General features: G+C 31.2%; 1 protein-coding gene across 7 annotated transcripts in view; it reads right to left on the reverse strand.

The window, feature by feature from the left end:
- Positions 1-8591: 8591 nt before the first annotated feature.
- LOC143068492 (guanine nucleotide exchange factor DBS-like) overlaps positions 8592-16590 on the reverse strand; it is a 60096-nt gene continuing 52097 nt past the window's right edge. For 4 of the 7 annotated variants that reach the window (XM_076242593.1, XM_076242594.1, XM_076242588.1 and 1 more), the window contains exons 17-26: positions 16267-16362; positions 15972-16064; positions 15665-15793; positions 14888-15097; positions 13870-13962; positions 13515-13593; positions 13031-13103; positions 12516-12717; positions 11811-12015; positions 8592-10062 (exon numbers count right to left, since the gene is read on the reverse strand). In XM_076242593.1, the coding sequence (XP_076098708.1) occupies positions 9974-10062; positions 11811-12015; positions 12516-12717; positions 13031-13103; positions 13515-13593; positions 13870-13962; positions 14888-15097; positions 15665-15793; positions 15972-16064; positions 16267-16362 (1269 nt within the window). In that variant the 3' untranslated portion in view covers positions 8592-9973. Of the gene's footprint in view, positions 10063-11318; positions 11394-11810; positions 12016-12515; positions 12718-13030; positions 13104-13514; positions 13594-13869; positions 13963-14887; positions 15098-15664; positions 15794-15971; positions 16065-16266; positions 16363-16590 lie in introns of all 7 variants that reach the window. The other 3 variants (XM_076242590.1, XM_076242591.1, XM_076242589.1) reach the window with 3 other exon arrangements.

A 16590-nucleotide genomic window follows, 5' to 3' on the forward strand; every position in this document is an offset into this window, starting at 1 on the left:
TACCGGTACCCACCGCCATCTTAAAACGACGCTTTCTTTAATTAACCAATTTTAAAGTTAATTGCTTTGCATAAGTCACAAATATAAAGTTTTAAAATCTTTTGATCAAAATAAGGTATACTCTCATTTAAATGTGAATATACTGGCGGTCAATTGGAAACATAAATCAAAAGATTAAAAAAATACTATTGTTTTTTTTTTAAAAGGGTCTAGGTTTGTAGGTATGATTGAACTATTAAATAATTTAAATAGCACAAAAACAAAACTGCAATGTTTGAATGGGCACCTGACTTTCTTTATTAGGCAGAAGACGAGCGTCATATTAGCTTATTGAAAAATATATCTGATCTATTATGGGTTCATTATTATTCTTTGGATAATAATTTTCGTGGTTTTCGTGGGGTACAGGTGAACCACGAATAGGATGTTCAATGAAGTACAAATTTTCTATCAGGCCGTATGCAGACTTTGGCAAAACCACGAAGTAAAATATCCACGAAAATGCAAATTTTCCGAAATCCATTGGTATCAAGGAAAATAAATGAATCCAAAGTATATATTTCTTTTCGTTATTTGTTTCTTTTAGTTGCGATGTTGTTTTTTTTAGTTAAACCTCATAAAAGTCTCGTTATACATTGATAAATATTCTCAAATTTATTTAGATACATAACAGAATGTGATATAAATGCTGTCATCACTGGACTTAAATATATTTGTATTTGATATTTTAAAATTTACTTTTTTGACATTAAAAGATGTCCAAACAGAAAAACAGTTAAAAACTGAAGAAATTGTTTTAGAGACTTCAACATTTGAATGGTTAATGAAGATACGATGGTACATAACAAACTCATCATAGATACCAGGATTGAAATTTTACATTTGCGCCAGACGACCGTTTCGTCTACAAAAGACTCATCAGGGACGCTCGAATCAAAACATATTAAAAAGGCCAGAAAAAGTACGAAGTTGAGGAGCATTCAGGACCAATACTTCCTAAAACAAATTCCAAATACGGCTGTATCGCTGACTACAGTTTAAGTATCGTTTGGATACACTAACGACACAGATGGAAAAAGAGTTTTAGCAGGTTTTTTTTGGTACAGTACCAGTTCCAAACTTAAAGTAACATTCTATCTTATTACAAATTATAGATAACAGTAGTTTATCGATGTCCATGTATTGTAAATCTCTCTAGAATATACAAACTAAGATAAAAAGCAATCTGCGGATATCGCATGACCTCTAACTGGAGCGAAACTTTTTGTGTAGCTTTAACAGTTATCAAAGGTACCTGGCTTATAATTTGATACGCCAGACGCGCGTTTCGTCTACATAAGACTCATCAGTGTCGCCTAGTTCAAAATAGTTAGAAAGCCAAACAAGTATAAAGGTGATGAAAGCATCTTTAGTTATGCTTGTATAATTCATGCAAAATCAACAATAGGAAATATGACAAAATCGGTAGGTAGACTCGGTAAGACTTTTTTTGGGGTCCCAATATATAACATTTTTACGAATTTGTTAAAAATGTTAACTTTTAGTTATTCATTGAAAGGTAGGATACTTTTGTTACATAAATATGTGCTGTTTTTTTTACAAAACAATGGTACTAGCATCATAAACTCATGAAAAAATCATGAAATCTTCCCAATTTAAGTGCAAGTGTCCGAACTTTTATTCAGTCTTAATTTTTTAATCATATGTTCTATTTGATGATAATACAAAGCATATCTAAAGAGTATAAGACTTAACACGAATGTGGCCACTTACACTTTAGGGGAAAAATCTGAAAATGTACGTGTTATGGCATATTAGATAGATGTAACATATTTCAGCTTGAATTTGAATGTTTTTTATGACAAACTCAGTTCAAATGTTTAATATAACTTAATTTAATCGTCTCACGTTGACACTTTTATAGTTGTTTTAAAAAATATTTCATCTGATGTGATGTACGTCCTATGTTAGGCCAGTATAAGCGCTTACCGGACTTCAAAAATCAGACGACTTTTCTGGTAACCAAATATCTTAGACTTCGACGAAAAAATGTCACTAGTGAATTGAGACACACCTTGTCGATGAAACAATGTTATTGGTGATGATATCTTTACCAACTTCACAACAACTAACTGGTGGTCAAATGAACACTAAGAGTCATGTTTTATGAGAGAATGACATAGGCAAAGGCAACAGTAGTATACCACTTTTTAATTGTCATAAACCGATTTAGCGAAAACAAGTCCGAGTAACAACCCAAAAACCCAGGAAACATAATAATTATAAGAGGAAAACAACGGAACAACAGAAACATTGAACTGCTACAAAAACACAACGCCAACATACATAGAAATTGACTATTTATAAATTCATTGTTTTGACTGTAGATAGTTAACCCTCAGCTTGAAAGATCAATAGTTCAACAGTACGATAACTACTGTGGATTCATTATTGTTCGTTGGATATCAATTTTCGTGGGTTTCGTGGAACAAGGTGAACCACGAATTCAAATGATCAACGAATAACATATTTTCAATAGGTTTTGTATACAGAGATTGGCAAAACCATGAAATCAAATATCCACAAATATGAAAGTTTTCAGCAATCCACGAAAATTGATACCCACGAAAATAAATGAATTCACAGTAAAAGACTCTTCCATTTGTAAGTTGTGACACGAAAACAATTTGGAACATGATTTGTCTTTTGGGGTCATACTAACTTAAAAAGATGGAATATAAACATGAAGCCAGAATGAAAAGGCAACAGCAATTGACCGATGTTTGGCTTTATAACTATTGTGATCTGAGTGTCACTGATGAGTCTTGTGTAGACAAAACGCGCGTCTGTCGTATTAAATTATAATCCTGGTACCTTTGATAACTATTCAAGTGCCCAATTGTTTTGAGAAATGAGGCCAATTAGGTCTATGAATAATTAAGAAGCTAGTGGAGGTTGGTTTTAATCAGACTTTGAATACACATGATATATCAATCTTTAAAGAACAATGGTTTTTATCACCTGTCTAACTTCCATAACAAACATGTTCAAGATAATAAAGCCCAAAAAAAACACAACATCAATTTGTATGAAAATCATATTACGTAAGTTGCTTAATACTCGTATAGACTTTCTGTTTTGACAATTTACATGAAACCTCAGCAAATATTCCAACGGATTTTACAAGTAAACACAGACGGGCTCACGTATTTAGATAACAAAATGAAGGCAAACATATTTAACAATCAGATCTCCTCAGTATTCAACAGCAATGAAAACAAATCTACCATAAAGAAAATGATAACACTTTCTCGGAAAACGGAATACACAAACTACTGTTCAATCTCAACATACATAAAGATGAAATTTCTACAAGATTATTGAAAGCAATAGTGCCAGATATATCATCAATACTTATCATCTGTTGATCAAGGCACATTACCACCTGACTGGGAAAATGCAAACGTAGTCCCAATATTCAAGTTTGCCATAAAGGTAACATAATAAAGAATGTTTGCCGCAAGATTGCAGTAAACTTTGACCATTCAATATGTTTGTCATAACATTGCGAGAATTATACAACATTAAATGGGCATGCCTAGTTGACCGTTATAGATCAAGGAGGCATTTTGGTTCAATAACATAAGATATTCAATATGTAATTTTGTAAGTACAAATAATTCATAGAACTGTTTTAATAAAATAATTTTAATGTAACATCATACATAATTAAGTAAGCAACTATATATGTGTACTTGAAAAACTACTGCTATCATAAGTTGAATTTTGTAACTGATGTACTGTACCATGTTTATTAAAATTAAGTTCAATTATGTAATGCAATTATTACCTAGCTTTATACCCAATACACATTTGTGATTTATCCTTTTTCATTTCTTAATACAAGTATATGATGTCATTCGAGAATAACCCCTGCGCCTTTTCACAACTCAAATGCATGAAGGTATTCCCCTAAGACAATAACAATCAAAACCAAGGAGTAAACAAGGACTCACAAAACCGAAGGACATTTTACATCAACAGTTATAAATAATAATTAAGAAACAACACGAACTCCACTGGGAATGAAATCAGGTGCTCCGGAAGGGTAAGCATTTCCTGCACCGTATACGGCACCTGTCGTGTTATTTCTTTGTTCAGTTCGGTAATGATGGAAGGTTATTATGACTGAGGAAGAATATCAAATATGATTTCTGACACACTTTTGTCATCATGTCCAATCAGCTCATGATGGCGACCGTAAAATTTCTTGAGTGATGACATTAATTTGATTGATTCATATCCCTGTCTTTTTGAGAAAGCAGTTTTCCTCGTTCAACAAAAGCAACGTACTTTGAGCTAGCTCTAGAGTAACGTATCAATTAAGACACATATACTCCATATGCTGGTGTCGCTGGGATATTGCTACACAGAAATGGAAAGTTGACTATAGGAAAATTAAAATCATCGCGTTTGTCATAAATTTTGGTATTCAACCTACCATCAGTAGTCATTTCGAGAAAAAGGTCTAAATATGAAGCAAATTTATCAGTGTCGGTAGTATCTTTAATTTCAAGTTCACTTGGATATATTAAATGTAAGTGATCACTGCATCTATTATTATTAAGAGACAGTACATCATCAATATACCGAAAGGTGAATTAAAAGACTGGGCTAATTTCTTTTCTCCTTTTCTCCTCTGTACAAGCCCTCGGATAAATTCTGCTTCATAGGAATATAAATTTAAAAACAAATCTGCAAGTAGAGGAGCGCAATTGGTACCCATTGAGATTCCAAAAGTCTGTTGGAAGACCAAACCTCCCAATTCAACAAATATGTTGTCAAATCAAAAGTCCTTAAGTCTTTAAGTTTGCAAGAATTCTTTCAATGGCTGTATGTTTACAGGCCGGAATTCTTTTTAAAAAATGTTGCTGTGCAATTTGAAAGAGATCAATTGAATGTGTCTACACACATGACGATGGTGTATAGTATGTGTAGTTCCTGCAAGTTTGCCGCAAGTTTACAACAAAAAATTGCCACAAGCTCGCAGCAAACAATTGTCTCAAACTTGTGACAAATTTAATTTGCATAATTATGTTGCAGCAAGTTTGCCGTAAGCTTTATTTGCATGGTAAAATGATTGCGGCAAGTTTGCAAGCTTGCGGCAATGTTTGATGCAAACTTGCGGCAAATGTTTGCCGCAGGGCTTATTTTTCGGTAAGGGTCTCTAACTGCAATTCTATGTAAAGTATTGGAGCATATCATCTGTACCAATATCATCAAACACATAGAATGGCACTCCATCTTGACCGATGCTCAACACGACTTTAGAAAAGAACGGTCCTGTGAATCCCAACTGATTCTCACAATTCAAGACCTAGCAAAGAACATAGACAATAAAGAGCAAATATATCTCATCTTCTAAGACTTTTCAGAGGCTTTTGACAAAGTCCCACATGAGCAACTACTGTACAAAATCGACCATTATGACATAAGAGGGACAACATTAAACTAGCTGAGAAATTTTTTGGACAACAGACAGCAATGTGTACTCCTGGAAGGTGAATCTTCAGAAACCTCGCCAGTGCAGTCTGGAATCCCACAAGGTAGCGTGATTGGCCCGTTTATGTTTATCATTTTTATAAATGATCTCCCAGAGTATGTGTCAGCATCAAACGTTAGACTTTCCGCAAACGACTGTGTCCTCTGCCGCCAAACAAGGAACGAAGAAGCTACGAACGTCAATCAGAACGACCTAGATGGACTTCAACAATGGGAGGCAGACTGGCAGATGGAACCCCCCCCCCCCAAATGCCATATCCTAAGAGTAATAACAAAGCGGAACACGGTTAAGGCGAATTATAACATCCACGGCCATATCCTAGAAGAAGTTGACTTGGCGAAATACCTTAATTGGCCTCTCCATACACAAAACATGGAGTTGGAACAAACATATAAACAACATCGCAAAGAAAGCTAATTCAACCCGAGCCTTTCTTCAAAGAAACATCAAAAATTATCCTAGTAAAACAAAAGCCTTATGTTATCAAACGCTTGCAAGACCACTAATGGAATACCCCAGTACCATCTGGGATCAAGCTACTAAGGATGATTTAAACAAACTAGAAGCCATATAACGTATTAACGACGATGCGCACGATCTGCACTTAATGGTTAAAGAAGAACAAGCAGCGTAACATCAATGCTACAAGCTTTAAATTGGAAGACATTACAGGAGAGGAGAGCTAAATGTAAAGCCATCATGTGTAAAAGAGTACTGCACGAACTCATTGCCATACCATTTACAAACTTACAGCCAGTAACAACAACAGTACGAGGGAACAAAGAACGATTCCTTGTTCCTTTTGCCAGGACTAAAGTATATCGATACTCGTTTTTCCCAGACACCATCAGAATCTGGAATGGAGTGCCTCAACAACTAGTAAGCTGTACAACCCTTGAATCATTCAAAAGGGGTGTGCAAGTGGTCCAGCTTCGATAGATGTTCAACCTTGTTTTAACGTTATTTTAGAATCCCCGTTTCACTGATCTTCAATAAACTCCACGAAATATTTTTCTTAACTGTTTACATTAATTTGATAAGCAATGAAAGCCGGCTGTTGGTGTTATTACTTAATTTCCTTCTGCTGTGAAATTAAAAAATCTTTTCTATCCTGTAAAAAAGTACAAGTATCCCCCATTTCCAACTTTGTTTCATAAGAAGAAATGGCTAACGTAGATACAAAAATAAACAAGGGATATATTATGCTTAACAAAAAAATAACACTCTAATTTCAACCAAAAGTACTGTACTCGGAAAATGAAATTATCAAGAGGTTTGGTTTCTTTATTGACAACATGTTTGAAACATTTGGAGGACGTAATTTTCAAACATCGATGTTCACATGGGAACTAATGGTGCTTCTCTTCTTGTCATATCCTTTATTCACATGAGGTAGACTTCATACGTTCCGCTATATCGATGATGTCCTCTTACCAAACATTTGGTGAAGATGTTGAACGCATCTAACCCATCGAATAGGAAATAAAGGGTATATCAGATAAGTTATTCTATCTCATATCATGACCGACACCTAGAAATAGACAATAATGAAGGACCGAGAACAAACTTTTATGAGGGCATATTTCATTGTTGAAATTGGTTTCAGAAACTGCCTAGAAAACTATGGATCCAGCCATTTAAAAAGCGGGGTTTCCCAACCCAGGACAAAGGGGATGTTCCAACTATGTGTCCCCGTTCAAATGCATTGATCGGCCAAAAAGGGGGTTTCAACTACCACCCCCCCCCCCTTCCCCACCCTGAATCCGCCAATGGGATCCGTTGGATACTCAACCATTCAGAAAAAGCGTGGTAAGAGGAGGCAAGAACTCGTTTAGGAACTTTCATTGATACGTTAAGGCAAACGTGTATGTCACATTCAGGGACCACTATCCGTTTCCTTTTTCTGATCATCAGAAATTATAAAGACGCTAGTCTGATTCTTTTTGAAATTCCAAGATTGATAGGGTAATTTTTGTTTGCTTAATGTCTAGTGACAAATATTCCACGTATATTCAAGACGATAAAAACACGAACTTTAAGATGAAAGTATTGCAACAATCCTTATATTATTGTCTTTTGAGTGCAATATAAAAGTTATTCATTTATAGACATTTTCTCTCAAAGTTGGTTTAATAAGAGATAATCTAAGAAACTTATAAAAAAAAACATCCACTGTAATAATTCAAAATGAATTTCCGTCAAATTTATAATGAGTTTTATTCCATCTTATAACTGTTGTCTCCTTATTCAAAGGAGGAATGTAGTGATCCAAATTTAAATTGATATGATTTGATTGGTTTAAATGTGTCCTATGTTTTACAAATAAGTTTTAGTGAAATAGCTTTTACTTCAAAATAATATATGTATTCCTGGTGATAATAGCTTTTTCGAATATTTGGACAAACTGCAACTTGAAAATAAACACATTGAGGTCGTTTGTTGTATTAATGACAATAAAACAAACATTGTATACTGCAAAAAAGTAATTACCCAATAAAATGCTTGTTTTTCATTTTCACTTGCACTATGAAACCATTAAATAAAAACCCTTTGATCATATTTTGGACAAAATAACAGAATATCTATTAAAGAAAATAAAAGTATTGTCATAACAGTTTTAAAGTCATCATGTAAAAGTGATGAAATTTTGATTGAACGTTTATCATATATGATTTGGGTTAACTCATTGTTAAAAGTTCTACAGTTATATACAATTGTTCACATTTCTGTCTTTATTTTCATGGATAGTTGTGTCACAACAAAAACAAAACAAAAAACACAAAATAGAAAAGACTAACCAACACAAACCTCATCAGATGATGATCTCATAAGCTCAAGAAAGGTAAGCAGATCTTGCTCCACATGTGGCAGCACCTGTTGTGTAAAAAGAAAGGCAAAAGATATTCAAACTCCCCAGTCCAAAACAAACTGGCAATGACAACTACCAAAAACAAACAACATTTCACAAAACACAACATATAATCTAAAGACTGAGCATCATGAACAATTTTAAACAATGAACAAGTAATAGCTTAGATATTTTTATTCGCATTTAGTACATATTCAACAGAGACTGTAACATTTCATATTATATATCTATAGTAAACAATAAAAATAAATAACTTACAGTAACAAATATATACTTCACAAAAGAAAATAAAGTATACAAAGAGTCACTACCCTTCACATTATAACTTTACTTTTCAACAATACGTCCATACAAGAATAATTCATTCATTTGTTCTAAATCAACTTGAAATCCGTTCTGCTCAGTTCAAAAGGAGGAAAAAGGAGTAAAATATCAAATGTAGATTTACACAAAAGAATAACATATCATGTCAGTTTAAACAGTTTTAGGTATTAAACATGATTTAATGACTTATCAAAAATAAATGTAAAACAACTAAAACAAGTTCCACAAAAGAATTCTCTTTCCAGTAAATGTGGGAGGGGGGGGGGGGGGAACATAACTCCGCTTGTTATTTGATTGATGCAATAGATTTAACCATGTTTTATTACTCCCATGTACATTTAATACGCTTTCACAACCATTGTCATAACATTAACAATTCCACAATATTCAAACAAATTATTTGATTATAATGAACAACTTTAAAGTGTTATGCATTTCATATTATTTATTTGATACAAATTAAGTCACATTTTTCAGAAACTAATACAGTGCAGATAGGCAACTAGCTTTAAGATTCTTATACAATAACTTTACACAAATACACTGACTTTATGTCACAGACATTTTTAGGTTGAAATGTTGTTTTTTTTGTATGGAAAGAGTCAAGTTAGTATGGTATATGTTAAAAATAAATAAATTTTAAATTGCTTATTAAACTATCTGTATCCAAATGATGTATTAGTGTTTTTTGGTAGTTTCTGCTCTGTTTTAGTTTTTTAATATTTTCAATATAGAATTATCACCTGACAGTGATATAATCACTTAGTTTTTGCTTCACCAATTGGACATTATTCCAATACAAAAGTATTGTATTAGCACAATATAATATCTCTTTTATAAAAATATCATGCAATTAAACATGATCACAGCCATTCTGAAGTTAAATAAGTTAGATCACATTAGAAATTTACAAATATGCATAGAAATTTTGCAAAAAGTTAATATAAATAGCTATATAAAAACTTGAAGAACTTTTTTCGTCATACTGAAATAGAAGAAAGTCCACAAAAAAGTTAACAACTGCATGTAGCACTACGAAGAACTGGTATTCCAAGGGACAATCAGAAGAAGAACGAAATTTCACAATAAGTCATTATTAAATTTTATAAATATCAACAGTTAACATTCTTCATAACAATTGCACTTTCTAAACATTAACATATCACAAATATCTGGACTAGAATGTGGAGAAATTCCTTGTTAGGGGAGGCAACTCTTCAAATTGTAGTCTCATAATTTATGGGACTTGCTGTACTGTTCTTCCCACTATTCAAACTAGACTTGCTCGTACTGTAGTCGGGGGATCCTGAAATGAGAAAAATATTATTAAAATAATAAACATTAAGAAATTTAAATAGAAATGTGGTTATAGTTCTTATGTCCTACCATAGAAATGTCAATAAATATTTCAAATTCAGCAAAATAGAAAAGGTCTGTTTTATTATAATTGGTTTGTAATGTGCAAGATATTGGCTATAAACATCTTCATCATATAGATATTTTGTTAATTTCATATATGGATATTCAATATCTAATTTAACTGAGGCACAACTAAAGTACTTGTTGACAACTATAGAATAAAAGCTGTCATTGTAAAATATCAAAAACGACATTGTGGGAGAGTTAGACTATAGAATTGATTAATCAGAAAGTTATAAGTAAGAAAGGTTTACACATGACTTGTTAATATATGCTTTACTGCACAGCAAAATTACTTGAAACTATATTTCCCACATAATTTGTAAAAAATATCTTCTATTTTCTTTATAATGTTATTAACTATGTCAGTGTGGCACTATATTACAGGCATGCTGTGAATTACCATTAAAAATGTAACATATTTTCATTAAATAGTACTAATTCAAACAACATGCTTTGGTAGTTAGACATATCTTCTATAAGCATTACACTAAGATTTCTAACTAAAAATCAATTGTTCTTTTGTATATTGATTCAATTTAAAGTTCATATTAATGGATTATAGATGTTAGGCCGGTGATAATAAAAACAATTATATACAGACTGATATACTCTATGGAAACTAAATAAAAGTGTACTAAATAATACCACAGAAGACAAAGAAGTATATGACATCAAAGAGGTTTTAAACTAAACAAAAATAATCAACAAAGTGTATCTGAGAAAAATTTAGTTGAATACTTATTAAAATTGTGTTTTTATTAAGTATTTAATTGGTTTATAATGTTTATAGATATTTAAAACAATGACAAAAATATTGATGTAAAAAAAATAAACTGAAGCAGTTGATTTTATCGTAAAATATTAAACAAAAGGCAATGGCTGATATTTTAGTCTTGTTCCAGATGGTTTGGCCTAATATATGTCTTCTTTAATGAATATATTTCTATATCTTCTCCTTTATCATTGCCTATTTACTGTAGACACTACAATGTTACAGTGAGTAGGAAAATTTACACTTCATATTTAGAAGCAAATGTGCCATAAATAATAAATTGATATAGTGTAGTCACAAATGAAATAAAAATTTGAGATTTTGAAATTCAAATACATGTATTGCTATAAATTACAAAAAATACACACCATGCAATTGAGTGATTACACAAAATATAAGTTATACCTCTGGTGACCACAACATTTGTTGTCTGAATGGGGTACCTATAGGGAGGATACAACAATAAATAAATTTGGAGGAATTTAGGTTTACAATAGCAATGGTGATGGAAAAACAGCCAGAAGTGAAAAAATCTTTGAAAATAATCCCTTCTGTAAAAACTCAAAGGGCAACAGAGAATTATCTCAACCAATTCTGGAAGAGACCATTTCTTTCCTCAGTTACTTAACTATTAAGGAACAGAACACATATATGTAGTCCATGTAGTTTGCTATAGACAGGCTGCAAAAATGATGTATTTCAATAAAAGATTTAAAAATCTGAAATTTTAGATGATTTACTTGTAATGAACTGAAATGATGGAGTACAAAATTAAAGCTTGATTATTTAAGCAAAGGGGGATAACTACAAGCCTATACTTGAAAAAAAAATGTTATTAAATAAGGGGAGTGTATACTAACCTATACTTGAGACAGAGAACTGTGAATTCGATCTAGGTATTGGTTCTAAGTAGTTAGATGGAGCCCAGCCCTCCTTGTGTGTAGTGAGGTGTTTAGCAAACCACCAACCATTAGAGCCTGCTCGTACTACTTCAATGAGATCTCCTTCTCTAAATGATAGTTCTGACTGATTACTGGTATGGAAATCTCCTAGTGCTTTGTATCTCTGAAAAGTAAAAAATACACTCACTGTAAAGACTGTTGAAATGCATGTTGCTTGTTTTACATTTAGGGTAACATGCATTACAACTTAATAAAAAAAATATTTTACAAATGTATTTACGAATGTAAAAAAAAAATTATGAAAATTTATACTAAAAAATTCATAAAATATATTTTATAATTTACCTATCTATTTTAACAGAAAGACTGTAGGTAAAATTGCTAAATATAAAATATGAAGATGAAGTATAATTTAAATGAGACAACTCTCCACTGGAGACCAAATGACTTAAAGTTAACAACTATAGGTCATTGTACAACCTCCAGCAATGTCAATGAGAAAAAACCATACCATATAGCAAATTATATAAGACCTTTTAATAAATTAAAGCTACAGAATAACTTTGCAAGACCCTCACATGTGGTCATGGTCGTTAAACACCCCCTAGTAGTTACAGACCAGAGTTATAAAATTATGACCCTTATTATTGACATACTACTTACATCATTATGAGATGAAGGTGAGTGTGGTTCCCCTATACTTTCTTCATCAGGATTACTACTTGTATATTCTTCGTCTGACCACGCCCCATCATGGTTACCAGGGGTCGGAGATTCAGGAGATCTCATTTCTATCCCTACAGGCAATGTTGATGTGTTGTTATTCAATAGATGTTGATTTCTCCAATTATCTACTAAGTTACTACTGAAACAGAAATATGAGAAATAAGAATGATTGAAAAGTAAAATGTTGAATCAAAACCAGGAGATAAAAAAATGGTCTCAACAGTTGAAATAATGTTAACAGCACCAATTTCCTGCAACAAATGTGTATTATGACAATTAGTGTTTTTTCAGTGAAGCTAGAAGCGCTAATGTTTGAAAATTCAAAACCCAGAATCATCTTACTATTTGCATTTGCATGCTACTATTATATGAGTTCATTGATACCAATCTATAGAAAATGGTGTTTATGGTATCAAAAGGTATATTATCAGTAGATATATTTATATACTTACTTTGAGTATTTTGTTTCCTGATCTGTGATCGATACAAGATTTTCTTGAGACTGTCTCAAGGTCTTTTGTGTGACTACAAAGAAATGTTATGATGTTAAAAGTCATTTTCTGTTTAATAAGTATTATTTGAGTTTCATTTCCTTTAAATTTGTACATTTAAAATCATTGTAATTTGATAATTTTCAAGAACAATATATTTTATATCTTAAAATATCTAGAAAATTTCATTTTTATTCTATTTGATAGTTATAGAAAATAAGATTGTTTAAAGTTCAGAATAGAACAAAGTTACTAAAATGTACTAAACAAATAAAATATGAAATGGTGAGAGCATATGCAATACAAGTACCATTTTTATTTTTTATTAAAGTTCACTTGGAACAATGAAATTATTATTTTTTAAAAGATATAACCATTCATTCAATAACTGCTTATATGAGAATCCAGCGGGAAAATATGTCTTTGGTATAATCATACTGCTTACCTTTCAGTTTGTCAAACTGACTCATAAGTACTCTTTTGATTTCTTTTACCCACATGTCTTTACAATTCATATTGGGTGCCTGAAATGAAATATAAGATATGCAATTCAACAATTCTATTCTTAAGGGTTTGATTTAAAGAAGAAGATTTTTTTTGTCTTTCAACATTAATATCAAACGCTTAAAACATTTGGTACACATTAATAAGACTGCAATAGAAGTTGACAATACTACACATTGTGTATTTTTCATCATCCCAAAGAATGGTTACATCAAATGCTTTTCATTTTTTTTTCTCCATAATTGAATTGAACAACAATCAAAATGAAGCAAAGAAGCGTTATCTTAACAACTAACCTGTATTATATAGACTTCTTCTCTGCCCCTCAACCATAACTCAAACCTCTTCTTATCTCCCTTAACATTTTCTGTTAAACCAACCTGGACCATCTACAAATATAAATTATTACATTATATATCTGTACTTAACTATTGGTAAAATTGATTTAGATCTTGAATTACTGAACCTGATACATATGACTGTTTATGAAATCACAGGTATATAATTTAATTTTGGATGTAATGTTTCCTCTGATTGGCTGACATTGTTATGTTTATCAGCTCATAGACATAATTTTGTCATGTGACCCTGACGTCATCAACGTTTTTTTATGGTTTACTCCGGTTTAAAATGGAATTTAGAATTAATTTATAAGAAATGACTGTAATATTCGAAATAACGTAAATAATGTGATGCACACTTTAAAATAACTGCTACGTGGGTTATTCAGTGTGCACCACATTTTTGATGTTATTTCTTCATAGACAAAAAAAAAAAAAAAATTACAGTCATTCTTTAAATAAATTTCATCATCAACTGTTAAATATAAAATAGGTTTTGTCGGCTTCTGAATATTGTTAAATAATAAAAATCTTTCATCAATTGGTAATTGTCTCTGTAAGGCCTATATCTGTTAAGCAATCTTGTTAATAATCTTTATTTTCACAGTATATTGACAGATTGAAACATATGCCATGTGATGTTACAAACTTTCATACCTTATGAAAACTTGTTACCATTTTGAGACACAAGGTACCATAGATAAATGGTAAACATTAAGTAATTTTTCAAAATTTAATTAACACTATCAATCAAATTTCAGTATCATTCTATTTCCTTTTTATATGAATATTTACTATAAATAATAAATGTTGATTGCCAATCTTGTATGTTACAATCAATGGAGAAGTAAGTGACACAGTACATGGGTATAAGCATGAAGCTCTTTTAAGCTTGATTTAAAGTGCTAACAAGGCTTGCATCTAAATTGCTTATAATTGAATAAATCTGCATAAAATTCTGATAAAAAATTACCTGTAAGAGATTCTTAAAAACATAAACTCCTTTATCCACACCCGTCGGAGATTCTTCTTTCTTTTTACACAGTAATATGGATTTTTCATATAAGAACACATGTCGATGCATTGGTTTAAATCTAAGATCCTTAATTCTTCCTCTGTGATGTTCTGTAAAAACGCAAAAGCTGCCCTGCATGAGTAATCTACCCTGGTCAGAAATATTACCCTGAAAATGGAAAAAGATAAACATTATCATTCAAAATCCCATAAGATCCTGATAAATATCACATGCAAGACTAATTCAAAGTTCTACTTATTACCTGGTAACTCTTCATTGTTGAATTTCGAAAAAATATAGGAAAAGACGACAATTGCACTTCTATACAAATAAGTAAGAATAGGAAAAAACAAATATATAAATATATCTTCTCTAAATTGAGCCTCTGTGATACTGCACATTTTGTAGACATTAGACATATGTTTGATTGGAACAGGTCAAATTGTTTGTAAGTTCCACTAATTCTGGTTTCCAATTTATGCAGGGTTCAGATTAGACACGTTTTCTTGAATAAGTTATCTTGGTTCTTGTGCTACTTTAACTATAATATTATTGACATATAACAGTTCTAAATTTTACTATAGAAATGGCATCAAATAACTATCAACTTCACTTTTTATAGGAAAAAGAAAGATTAAAAAAAATTTCATGATAATGGTTCACAGGTTAAAAATTAGATTTAAATATTTTTTTTTTTCATTAGTACTTTAAATGTGTTCACTAAATAAAACTTACCGGAAAATTAACAATTGAGACTTGATGTAGACTGTCATTGACATATCGTACAACAGCTAACATACAATCTAAAGCCTCCTGTAACTGTGTCGCACAAGCTTGGTCATGGTCAGTAAACCGTAACATTTCCTAAATAAAAAATATGAGATAAAGGACTATAGATTGCTGAACAGCAAATTCTACTTGTATTTATTCAAACACCTATTTGACGAAATCATTAGAAAATTTTAAAATAAAATTTAAAAGTCCACTTTAAATCTATTGGGTTAACATATAAATAAATAGTGAAAAAATGTGTTTAACTTACCTTAAGTAATAACTGGTATTTTGTGATTCTTTGTACAGGTTTCAGTAAATATGCCCCTAATGGTAACTTATGCCCTAATCTTTTTTGACATTCCTGTAAACAAGCAAAAAAACCAAATCAATTAAATAAAAATACAAATTTATTCATAAAATTGTAATAAAAAATAAGCCAAAGAAATATCTGTAGAAAATGATAAAAAAAAATTCCATGGTAAAATAGTTATGATGTTTTATAATTATCTCCCTTGTCACAATTTACAATATTTTTCCTAAATTGTCTCCCTTAGACTACTTACCATAAAGAATGGATTCTGATCACCAATGGTATTGCGTAGTTCTTCAGACCTGTGTTTATTTTGGCAGTAAATACTATATAAGTGAAATTCTTCTTTCTAAAAGATACAGTGACATAATATAACTTAAGATGTTCAATGTTAGAAAGAAAATAAAAAAATTCAATCATTCATATTAACTCCATTAAACGACACCATTCTTGGAGGTATATTTATTGATACTGTATAAAATTAAATAATTCTGTGTTTAACTATGTTGTGTATTGGTATACTTTTTTCCAAGACTTTTAAATTGATATACAGAATGTCCTAAAAAAACTGTTAAGT

This window comes from Mytilus galloprovincialis, chromosome 3 (genome assembly GCF_965363235.1).
Source record: "Mytilus galloprovincialis chromosome 3, xbMytGall1.hap1.1, whole genome shotgun sequence".
Classification (NCBI taxonomy): Eukaryota; Metazoa; Mollusca; class Bivalvia; order Mytilida; family Mytilidae; genus Mytilus; species Mytilus galloprovincialis.